General features: G+C 39.0%; 1 protein-coding gene across 2 annotated transcripts in view; it reads right to left on the bottom strand.

Annotated features, from left to right (window-relative positions):
• Positions 1-8152, bottom strand: part of CUBN (cubilin) — a 243841-nt gene extending 235689 nt beyond the window's left edge. For both annotated transcript variants that reach the window (XM_025216815.1, XM_025216816.1), the window contains exons 1-6: positions 7993-8152; positions 7707-7836; positions 7251-7343; positions 5615-5653; positions 4879-4980; positions 2491-2594 (exon numbers count right to left, since the gene is read on the bottom strand). In XM_025216815.1, the coding sequence (XP_025072600.1) occupies positions 2491-2594; positions 4879-4980; positions 5615-5653; positions 7251-7343; positions 7707-7836; positions 7993-8102 (578 nt within the window). In that variant the 5' untranslated portion in view covers positions 8103-8152. The remainder of the gene's footprint in view (positions 1-2490; positions 2595-4878; positions 4981-5614; positions 5654-7250; positions 7344-7706; positions 7837-7992) is intronic.
• Positions 8153-12048: the final 3896 nt, after the last annotated feature.

Below are 12048 nucleotides of genomic sequence, written 5' to 3'. Positions count from 1 at the left end.
TTGAGCAAGTTATAGTGCTGTTTGTCATCCATAGCTAATGTTGCACAGGCTTATGCATGATCTACAGGATATTCTGAGTGAAGGCCAGGATGTGGTTGATTTGGACTTTGTGGTGCCCACTAATGAATTAATAATATCTCTGTCTCTGGGTCACATGTTCAGTTGGAAAGTAAGCTTGATAAACTATTTGCAGATTGCTGAACACTGAGTATGTTGAGCTGGCACTAATTAACTTAGGTTTAAAAGTTGGGATACTTTAATACTTAACAAGAATCTGTGGGAGCCAAAAATATTTAGTTCACCTGTTAAGACTGTCCTAACATATTAACACCATTTCATGTTCCTCAAGCACATATGGAGAAACAAAATGACAAACTGAAAAACCAAACCAAACTAAAAAGCTGATTCTTAAAGAAAAGACTTGATAGACTTTAAAGACACTAAGGTGCATTTCCATACTTCAAGTCCTGCTCCAAAGGACAGATCAAAATCAAGGCAAACAAAAACTCAGAAAGGTTATTCCAGAGAGCTAGAAATCATCACTGTATTCAAGCTATTATAGTAAAAAATTAATTTATCACCCATTTGAAGCTGCTAACAGCAGAAATTCTTAAAAAGGAGGTCATGCTCCATGTAGTTTCAAATGAGTAATAAAACATCATCATGTTCTTCTGCTACTGAATAGGATGCTGGGTTTTTTTCTTCTTCTTTGAAGTTACTTTTCACCTCATCACTTACAAAATAGTGAATAAATAAATCATAAAACTGTTCTCACTAGGTATGGAGGAGTGGACTAGGATGGGAGGAAGAATGGAAAGGAAACAGGAAGATATGAAGCAGGAGAGCCTTGTTTGACAAGAACGTCAAAGGAACGTATATACCTTTGGGCCTGGTATATAGGTACTGTTCATTTTTTTCCAGTACTGATTTGACACAGAGAGGGGACAGAAGAGACACAGAGGTCATCTCTTGGAAGCTGCCCTTCAGGAAATGACTACTTAAACATGAGAGGGAAATGGAAATGGGGACCATGTTATATCTTTTACTTTAGTAGTTCACCTATGTTGCTGATAGAAAGGTCACAGTTATTTAAGTTACTTTAGGTTTAACTTGTTTTGCACACTGTCTGACAAGACAGGGACAGCTGCAAGCATGATGAAAACTTGTCTTTTAAAATCAAAGTAAAGCTGACAGATTACCAACCCAACCCAACCCCTGCCTCCCACAAATAGTACTCTAACTGGTACAAGAAGCACTGTGAAGAGATAGTCCTCCTAGAAACTTCTTTAAAGCAGTGACAGACCATTATAAAGCCAGTGGCATGCCAAATAAATATTTGTGGGGGCTAAGATTTTTAGGTTGAAGCTGAGAACAAAATGCTTTGCAGAAAGCTCTGGCATGCTGTCCAGCCTGTTTGTTCCCTTCTCACAGGAAGAGCTTTGTATTACATCTGAATGTTATGTATTTGCCAACTTATTTGCCACTATGAAAACATGCAGAAGAATTTTCAGACAAGCCTGCCCCAGTAAACAAGAGGGTGTGCTCGAGGGAACTGAACAAAGGCTGTCATTAGAACAGGCCTGAATAGCACTAACATACCAATTAAAGAAGGGGAGGTGACTTGGACCCCACTTCTATCCAATTTGTTGAACTGGGTAAAGCTCTGAACTGTAAGACTCGCACTCTGGGACTCTGGAACTGCATGCATCTCCCATATACTGTCAGTGGGAGATCCCATTTCTGCTCATTTGCTGGGTACACAAACAATTGTGTATTACTTGTTATCTGACTTCCATCTCAGTAGTGGCTGCTTTTCTGTGGTGGGTGCTGATGTTCATTTAGGTCTGTATTGTGCTGTTATGAATATTGCAGCCCTAAAATGCACATTAAGACTTAAGCTTCCTTGGAGAAAAAATACCCTTTTCTCCTCACTTTCTTTTTGCTACAGGAGATGATAATGTGATGCAAAACACACAAATTACAACACGTATGGTTGTTCCAAAGATTGGCACATTAGGGTCAAGGGGTATGAAGCAGAGGCTCTACTAGTTACCTACCTCACCTTCCCATTTGCAAGCGAGACAGTAATTAAGATACCACCCACTTCTCCCTCTCTACCTGGATCCAAGATCTGGATAATCTAGACTACCATGAAAGATTAAGGTATTCCTCCCACGCCCCCTCCCACCTTCCCACCTCCCCCCCACTCTGTAGGTATATAGCTCAGACTACATTCTAGCTGTGAAGGAGACGTGATTCCCTTAACTCAAAACAGGCAAAATTACCAACGGCTTTGGTGACAGTTTTTTCTGTGCCAGGATTTACCCCATAATTTATCAAGCATGTTTTGATCACCTTGAGGCAAAGGTGCTACAGTATAGTGATGTGCATTGTTATTTCCCACAGTTACTGGGTTGTCAGTAAATGACAAAAAATGCCAGAGGATCCTAATAATGATTTTTTTTTTTATGTAAGGACATTAAAATATACCTGTAACTGCCTGGTGTGTTCACACATGTAGCTCCATTCTGGCAACCTAGTGCTGTTCCAGCATAAATCTGACATTCATTAACATCAACTGAACAGAGTGGGCCCTGAAATGTAATAGAAATCCAGTTTATTTACCAAACAGCAGAGAAAGAAAAGCTGTTCAATGAAGCAGGTATTTGAAATAAACTTTCAAAAAGTATACAAACCACAGGCTGCTGTCTACATAACTTCCTTTAGAAAACATGACTGTTGTTTGGGTTTGTTTCCTTGACCTCTAATCAAAGAAGGGTATAAAATCTTTCAGATGTTCATAAACAGAATATGGATAACAACATAACATCATTATCCCCATCATCCTTTGGGTGGCTAGAAACTTTTTGGCAAAATATTTTTTCACTGAAATATGCCATTTTTATAAAATTGAAACATGCTATGAAAACAGACCAAATTAAATAAGTGTTTTGATAGGACAGTATCTTAGGTCTGGGGAAGAGAGGAGAGAGGAAAAAAAATCAATTTCCATCTAATGTGAATGCAAACTAGTTTTGAATAAACTTGTTGTTTTCTGGGTTACTCTGATTACTAACCCCAGGGAGGTTGCTTATCAACTGCTTTAGAACAGGGGATGTATTGGCATATTCCCCTTCACCAATGGAGAAGCATAAAGAGAAGGTATAATCTCATGAAAAATAACTCACTATATAAAAGAGATGCTGTAAGTACAGATTGACATGCACAACCAGCCATCTTTTCTTCTTTCTACAGGCTAGGCTGGGATTTGGCCTACAAATAACTGTATAGAGCAGTGGTTCTCAAACTTTTTTTTTTCCCCACAGACCGCTTGAAAATTGCTAAGGGTCTCGATGGACCACTTAAACTTTTTTTTGTTCTACAAATCAAAGCACACAACTCATATTTAAATTCCAGTAGTCTTACCTTACATGTACAGATATTCATGACTGTTCCGCAATCTTTCTGTGGACCACCTGAATGGAGCTCACGGATTAGTGGTGGCCCGCAGACCACAGTTTGAGAACTTCTGGTATAGAGGATAGGGACTAAAAAGCTCTACCACACCCTGCTAGAGCCCTGTATAGATTATCTGGGCCTTAGTTCTGGAAACACATGCCAATTTACTTCATAGATTCATAGATTGTAAGGCCTGAAGGGACCTCAGAAGATCATTGGGTCCAGCCCCCTGCACCAAGCAGGAAAGATAACTGGGGGTCAGGGGACCCCAGCAAGTCTAGTCTAGTCTCTGTTTAGTCTCCTCTGAAATATTTCCAGGGTAGGTGATTGCACCACCTCTGGAGGCAGCTTATTCCACAGTCTGGACACCCTAGCTGTGAAGAAGTTTTTCCTAATGTTGAGCCTGAATCGATCTTCTGGAAGTTTGTGGCCATTACTCCTGCTTTTCCTCTCGGGTGCCCTGGTGAACAGTTGCTCACCGAGCCCTTGATGTACTCCCCTAGTGTAGTGGTAAGCTGCTACCAAGTCCCCTCTCAGCCTTCTTTTCCTCAGGCTGAAGAGTCCCAGATCCCTCAGCCTTTCCTCGTATGGCTTGCCTGTTAAGACTTACCATATATGGGTGGCTCTTTTCTGGACTCTCTCAAACTTGTCCATGTCCTTGTTAAAGTGTGGTGCCCAGAACTGGATGCAGTACTCCAGCTGCAGTCACACAAGTGCTGAGCAGAGTGGAAGAATCACCTCCTTGGTTTTGCTGGAGATGCAGAGTATTATTTTCCCCAGTGGTTACAGCGTCACACTGCCGGCTCATATTCATACTGTAGTCTGTTATTATTCCCAGGTCCCTTTCATTCATGATGCTGGTCAGTTTGGCACAGCTAAGCCTGTAGGTGTTCAGGGGGTTGTTTGTTCCCAGGCGGAGCACTTTACATTTTTCAGCATTGAACTTTATTTGGTTCCGATCCACCCAACTTGCCAGCCTGTCTAGGTCCACCTGTATCTGTAGCCTATCTTCAAGTGTAACCACGCTCCCCCATAACTTGGTGTTGTCCATGAACTTGGCCAGTGACATCTTTACCCGCACATCCAAATCATTAACTTCTTTCACTCCCAGAGCAAATAAAGTGGAAATAAGCAAATTCTCTGATAATGTAAATTACCAAAGCTCCAATTTCTTCAATAGAGCATCAGCAACAGAAATGGCAAGGCTCAAGATGTTTGCAGTGGCACTACTCTGTGAGAGGAAACTTGTTATAGCTATAATGCACTTGCACATACCAACTGCTGAGCCTGCTATTAGCTTCAGCTAATTGACATATTATCTTCCATCTTGAAATTATGTGCTGCAGTATGTCAGACTAACGCTGACTCATTATTGCCATCATATATATTGAATATATTCAAAGAGTTTGAAAGACTCACCTGCCAGTTACTGGGACAAAGACAAAAGAAGGCATCCAGAAGATTTAGACAGGTTCCAGAGTTCTGACAGGGGTTGCTACTACAAGCTTTTCTCTGGACAGCCTATAATGAGGACAACAAATGATAAATCAGTTTCCTGGCTACATGCAGCTTTGCTAGCTTGATTTTTAAAAGCTAGTGCATTTGTTTTCACACTTTCTGCACTATATTACTAATCATATAATAGTATGTATGTGATTGGGCATACATGCAGTCACCCAATTCTCAATTACCTGCATTGGTCAAGCACCCTTTTTTTTTTTTTTTTTTTTTTTTTTTTTAGTACTGATGAATATTCATTCATTTTTCATTTCTTACATGACTGACAACTGTATTTTTGTCCCTAGGACTTCACTAGAAATTGATTAGCTGAAATTAAATGTTTTAATATAACAAAACTTGTTGCCCAATTTGAAGACCCGGGTTTTGGAATAGACAGAGCAGTAGAGGGGCTGATTCTTTTCCTGGTATGTAGTTGCTATTAGTATTTCTATAATTAAATTTTGGTTAAAGGGGAAAGCTTATTTTTTAGAAAAGACATTTCACATCAGTTAGAAAATGCAGCTACTCCATGCATGTCATTTTTCTATTGGAAAGGCTACACTGAATGAATCCATCTCATTATATTAATCCTTGCAGTCCTCTTGGTTCTTTTTTTTTTAAACAAAACTGTTGTGTTCCTGCTACAATTTCTCACCTGCTCCAAGCTTTGAAGTCTGCCCTCAAGATTCATAATCTGTAACAAAAATACAAATATTAGTGTGCCTGGGATTAGTGTGTTCGCATTTGTACATGCCTTGGCCTGACCGGGTGCATCTACACAGGTGCTTGACTATGGAGTAGACTAATTAGCTCCATAGTAAAGTGTCTCCATCTACACACGAGCTTGTGTTAGGGCACAGTAAACTGACTCCTCTGGTAAGATAGTACTAACAGGGACAGTACTATCTTATGTCAGAGTAATTTACTGGACTGAATTTCATGTGTATACATTGACTGCAGGTATAAATTGTGCCCAGAAAGCCCAGCCAGCCAGGGCCCTTCTCTACTCCAGCTCAAATTGCTGCTGTCCTGGGTGCACATGTAGATGCTGTACCTGGGAGCAGTTTACTGCAGCTCAAACTGCTCTGGAGTTCTTACTTTACATTAATTTCACGTGCAGATGAACCCACTGAGTGCCTTTTTCAGCCAGGCACAAACTATTAGATTAAGTAGAAATGCACATATGAAAAGAAAATAACTAATGGATTTACAATGAGGTCTAAGTTCTCCAATATCCATTCTGTTGGCAGTACCTAAATTGCATAGACTTTTCTGGAAATAATAACAACCTAAATACGATTTATACATTTGGTGACAAAACTAACATCTTGATCCTATAAAGATTTATGCATACACCTTTATGCACCTTATCTTTAAGCCACTGAATGTGCATTGAACACATGCACAAATCTTTGTGGGACTAGAGTCTAAGACAGGAGTTAACTGTCTACAGTTATATATAGAACGCCATTTTAATAAACTCTGTTTATAACAACCCCAAGGGCAGGAATTAATTAGTATGATTCAGCGAATGGGCTCTTTTATAGTGAACACCCTTTTTCAATGGACTTTTTTCCCATTCCCATAGAGGTTTGTTATAATGAGGTTGTATTGTAAAAGGCAGGAACAGAAAAAAAGGCAAAGATGTTCACTACGAGACAGCAAGCTATAACTATAAAAAATGAATGAAATTGAATACAGGAGCATGAGGGATAAATAGTTTCCCTGTAGTGAAGTGTCTTTGACTGTGGAATATGTTCCTAAAGGAAATTATGGAAATTTCATAACCTGAGTAATTTACAACTGACCTGAAGAAAGGATTCTACAGTGCAATGCATGGAAAACACCTGCATTTGCAGCAGATGGCATGCATCTCTAGTGTTTTGCATCTTTAGTTTATGGAGTCAAATGACTCCACAGATGGAATACTTTATCTATGCAGCACTTTATCATTAACAGAAGGTTTAGGTCCTACAGTTCTTGAATTCAATGGGATTTTGCTTTGGTAGAAACTGCTGAATTAAGTTCACATAGATGGTAACAAATTAGGAGATTAGGAAAGAAATCACAATACACAGAGCTTTAACCACCACCTATTGAAATCAGTCAGAATCATTTCATTGGCTTCACATATACTACACCAATTACTTTGGTTTTAGAAAAGGACTATGGTCCTGAGCCTAAGGAGTTCACAGTAGAAGGCTGTACCTCAAAATATTCAGTCAAAGAAATAAAGGCAAATATGTTGATTTGAAGAACTTAAATATAATGTCATATGACCTGAGACTTACCTTGGAATTCATCAGAATAACCTGGCTGGATACATTTTGAGGGATACCAATGCTTCTTTTTAATTCTAGTATCTCATCTTTATTTTTTCTTATCTAAATTAAAAAGGGAAAAAATAGTTCTAGGCTATTAAAAACAACTCAAAACCAACATTGACTTTTCAAATGTTTAAGAGAGGTTTGAGTCATACATTAATTTACCATAATAAAGTCCAATATGATAGTGGTGAGTTACATACTATACGCAATGGTATCTTTGAATTATTTTGTAACTACACAATTACTTTACAGGTCTTTAAAGATTTATAATTATAACAGTGAAGGTAATAGTCAGAAAACCTATTACCATACTTCACAGAGTTGCCAAGGTAAATTTTGCTACTGTATCAATTTAAATTAAATTCTTAATGTGCAAGAATAAAGCTGAGTATTTCTCAAGACATAAAGTAAATATACTACCTGACTAAAAAGTTCTGCAAGGTCATCTTCATTAATTTTTATTTTCCCCCGTGATCCAGTTCGAAACTCAATATTTTTAGTGGACCCAGTATGGAACACTAAATTACCCCTCTCTGAGGACATGCGAGGCCTGTTGTATTGAAGAAAAGACAGCATTTAGCTACACATCCATCAAAGATTATGTGAAAGATTAAATGTATTTAAGTCACTCTATTACCATTTCTTGTATTTAAGCTCCACTATGTAAACAAACCTTTTTGCAATTGATACCTGTAATGGTACTTACTGTTCATTATAAACACTCCTTTTGTGCCTCTTTTTTTCATACTGGTTCGATTCACAGCTTAATCCAGAAAGTACAACCAAAAGCAAAGGAAAAGGAACTGGCCAAAGCATTGCTCACTGCCAATCTCCATGGGTCGAGCAGCAAGTTAAAATGAAACAGCCAAGACTGAACTCTGGTTTTGAGAGCCTCAGTGCACTTTGCTCTTGCAAGATTCACTGCCCAAAGGGTGCCCATTATGGTTTCCTGCCCTAGAATAGATAATCTTTAACTGAATTGATTTCCCTAATTACTGAAAATGTGCAAGTGATCTAAACCTTAAACAAAAACCTCTCTCTTTTTCCATTCTTCAGGTACTGAGTGGTTAAAAAAGCAGAATTAGCATGATTAAGTCATTACCTCTTTGACCTTTGTTATAATGAAACACTACACTGTGCTAAAATACCTTGAAGTACGCAGTGGATTTTGCAAAGAAACACCTTGCCATGAATTCAAGTTTCACTACAAGGATTTTAATGAAATGTAAAGATCTGAGCTATCAAGAGGAGATCCAGACAGTTACAAGGAAAATGGCATATAACAGTTAAACTAGTTGCCAAAAGACTGTTCGCATCAAAGTAGAGGTCTCTAACCATTCCTAAAATAATTCCTTGGATAAATAACACAAGTGATCTAACAGCACTACATAACATCAGGAAAACAAATCACAACCAAAAACAGTTGTTTTGTTGCATGACTGAATCACCATAAGACAACTAGAAGATCTCTGTGCCCCCATCCTCTCTTCCTCCCATCCCAGACCTAAGTGCCTATTCTGCCCGAATACTAGGGTCTCAGTATGATCAATCTGATACACACTTTGTGCCCATTCCTTCCACGCACCTGGTCTTGCCCATTCTGTGTGCTCCCCCTTTTCCCTCAGGGCTCTATGGACCCCTATTCTTCTTTTGCCTATGGTTCCTCTTTTCCCCCCATGCTCGAGGTTGTGACACCTCCAGGTTCTCATTCTCCCAGTCTTTCAGTGTGTAAGATGCAGCACTTAAAAATCTCATTGCATCCAGAGATATGTCTTCAAAACAGGTATAGAACTTGGATAACTAACATTTTATTGCTGCTCTATCAGATGCATAGATCCATAGAGCAAATACATATATACTCTAATACTCTAGAAACAATATTTTCTATTCTTTTTATTCTAATTGATTTGTTTAGGTTCTCTCTCTCTGTGTGTGTGTGTGTGTGTGTGTGTGTGTGTGTGTGTGTGTGTAAATATTTTAAATTAAAACCCTGAATATAACTTATATTGTTTATAAACTACAGCAAAGCCTAAAATATCTGGATTTCCTTCCTCAGGTTTAGGAATGTCACTGAATGAAAATCAGGCTTAATATCAATAGACATTAATCTCAAAAGTGGCTCTAAAATAGTATGACAGGGATCCATGTACATTTATCTTTCCCACACAGATAAACTTGTTTTGTAAATGAAAATACAGGATCAGATCCCCAGCTAGTGTAAATTGCCATACCTCCATTACTCATTAGGCTTTTGTTTTTTCCCATTTTGCTCTAAAAACTTGCCCTAGAATAGGAAAGTCAGAGCAGTTTCTACTGCTTTAGTTTATTTGCTGATAACTAAAGATTCTGGAGGCCAAACTTTACCTGCAGTGTAATCCTTTTAGAGAGTGTCCATGTGTATCTGAAACTGGGAAATGTTTTGGTTTTTTTAATGGTGCTTGATCCTGGTTTTTTTTCCTGTTGTTTTTTCTGGTTCTTGTAGACTGGCTATGAAGCAGTTATTGGTCAAATGAGCAAATGATGTTCATAGCAGCCTGGTTGAATGAACATGTACCATAAAGACTTTCCTTCACCACATCTGCCATATGTTGATACCCCTCAGCCTGGACTTTCAGTATAGCACAAACAAATATTGACATTTCTTTATCCTTGCTGTTGGCAAATCTGTGAGTCTTTGTGCACTGATCCTCCCCCAGCAATTCAGTCAAACCCAAGAGGTAGCCAAGAAGATAAGTGACAAGCAGTACTATTTCATTCTTCATTGTCTCATAGTCTCATCCTCTCGTAGATGGATGAACTGGAGGAAAGGTGCATTTGACTATGGAGTATGTATATAATGGAATGTATATAATGGAAAGGATTGGTATTCTAGTCCAAATCCTTGCATAGAGGATTTCTCTCTTCAATGGATCATCAGGATCTTAGCTATTAGGGGTTTGCAAAACGCGCCATATCAATTCGGATTTGGCCCGAATTGGGGACAGTGATTTGATCACTGTCCCTGATTCAATTCAGCTGAATCTGAATGTGAAGATCTGATAGACACCGCTTTAAAAGTTTTTTTCTACATACCTCGAGGTACCAGTTGTGGCTCATGAACGCTGTGATGTTGGGGTGGATGGAGCATGCTTCTGATCCACTTCCGGGTGTGATGCTGAATGCACTGGGGACCCATCCACACTCCCATGGGATACTCCATCAGCCCCACCATCTCAGCATTCATGAGCCACCTACTACCTTGAGGTACATAGAAAAAACATTTAAAGCTGTGTGTATGTCCAAATTGCCAGATCTTTCCAAATTGATTCAGAGGGCTCCAATTTGATTTGAAGTGATTAAAAGGTCTCCTGATTTAAGTCAGATTCAGAGTTTCAGCCACCGAATTGGGTCGAATCTCCGCCAAATTGAATCAGGGACCGAAGCTTTGCATGGCCCTATTAGCTATCCTACCTCTATACCTCTAGTAAATGAATGTCAGGTCTGCAAACTTTGGAAAACTATAAACACTTTGGGGGGAGAAGAATAAGCCCACAGCTTTAATTTTATTGAAATGCTCTTAACTGAGAAAATTTTTTTGGAGGGACAAGGTGGAAAAACAGTAAATAGCTGGCTTAGGAACAGGGACTATCCTTTATAAATAGGGACAGTTGGCATGTGTACTTCCTCTCTGAGCAGATCATTCCGTTACCTCATTGGCATTATAGCTGAAAAACTCTCTCTAAAGAGAATAGATTGTTCAGGGACTTGGCAAAAGGACATGCTGCATTTTGCCTCTTGGACCCAGGCCAGATTAGTAGTGCCTGACATTTACCACCATTTTGTATGATGCCACAGTGGACTATATGAAATGAAATGGCAGACTTAATCTAAACCCCTGTAGGTGTGTACCCATTGCAAAAAGTTGCTATCATACTCAGCACATATTTGGACACAGGAAGAGCCCAAAAATGCAATATGCACTGAGGCTGAACTACATCATTACCTAGAAAGATGATCCTGTTACATCAGAATGGATACCTGTAAGGTAAGTGTGCAACACTACTATACCTATGTAGTGGGTAAATTGAGGTCTTCTTGTCACATAGATGTCAATCATGATCCTTTGCACAGAATTAAATTATTTTTAATGAAAAAAAAGATAAAACAGTCCTGATTGTTCTTTATTTACAAACTATAATTTTTTTTTTTTGGGGGGGGGGGAAGGGGAAGGTGGGGAGAATAATCTCTCTCTTTCTCTTCTTGATGTTATAACTCAACAGTTTGTAAACAATTATAGCTCTATTAAGTTGATTTACTCTGATGTAGTACACATTCATTTTCTCTGGCCTCCTGACAGCACTCACCCTTTCACTCTTCTCTTCTCTTCCCTCAGTTCCCTCTAGGGAATCACCTTCCCTAAAAAGTCATCCTTTGATACAAGGAAGATAGTCTTCCAGTAGATAGTCATCAGTAAGTCTGGAGGTTACCAGAGGGGCCAATCTGAGATCAAATGTAGACATGGCATTCAGTTCTAGGAGGAAAGAGGGGATCTCTGTGCTGCTAGGTCACAGCTCTTCCCTTTGTCTCTCTCACCTATTCACCTGCATAATGAGGCACATTTGCTCAAAATGGCCGTTCCCTTTATTGGTCACATGAAGAGGAATTATTATGAACATGGTGTCATGTGCAAATCACTCATATCAGTCAACTAAAGCCAAGAGTAGAAACCCAGAGCTACTTCAAACTGTTGGTACTCATTCTTTTTCTGGCCTCATTTTACAAA

Source organism: Alligator sinensis, unplaced genomic scaffold, assembly GCF_000455745.1.
Source record: "Alligator sinensis unplaced genomic scaffold, ASM45574v1 scaffold623_1, whole genome shotgun sequence".
NCBI lineage: Eukaryota > Metazoa > Chordata > Crocodylia > Alligatoridae > Alligator > Alligator sinensis.
Note: the sequence above shows the minus strand (reverse complement) of the source record. Positions and strands in the feature narration are given on the sequence as shown.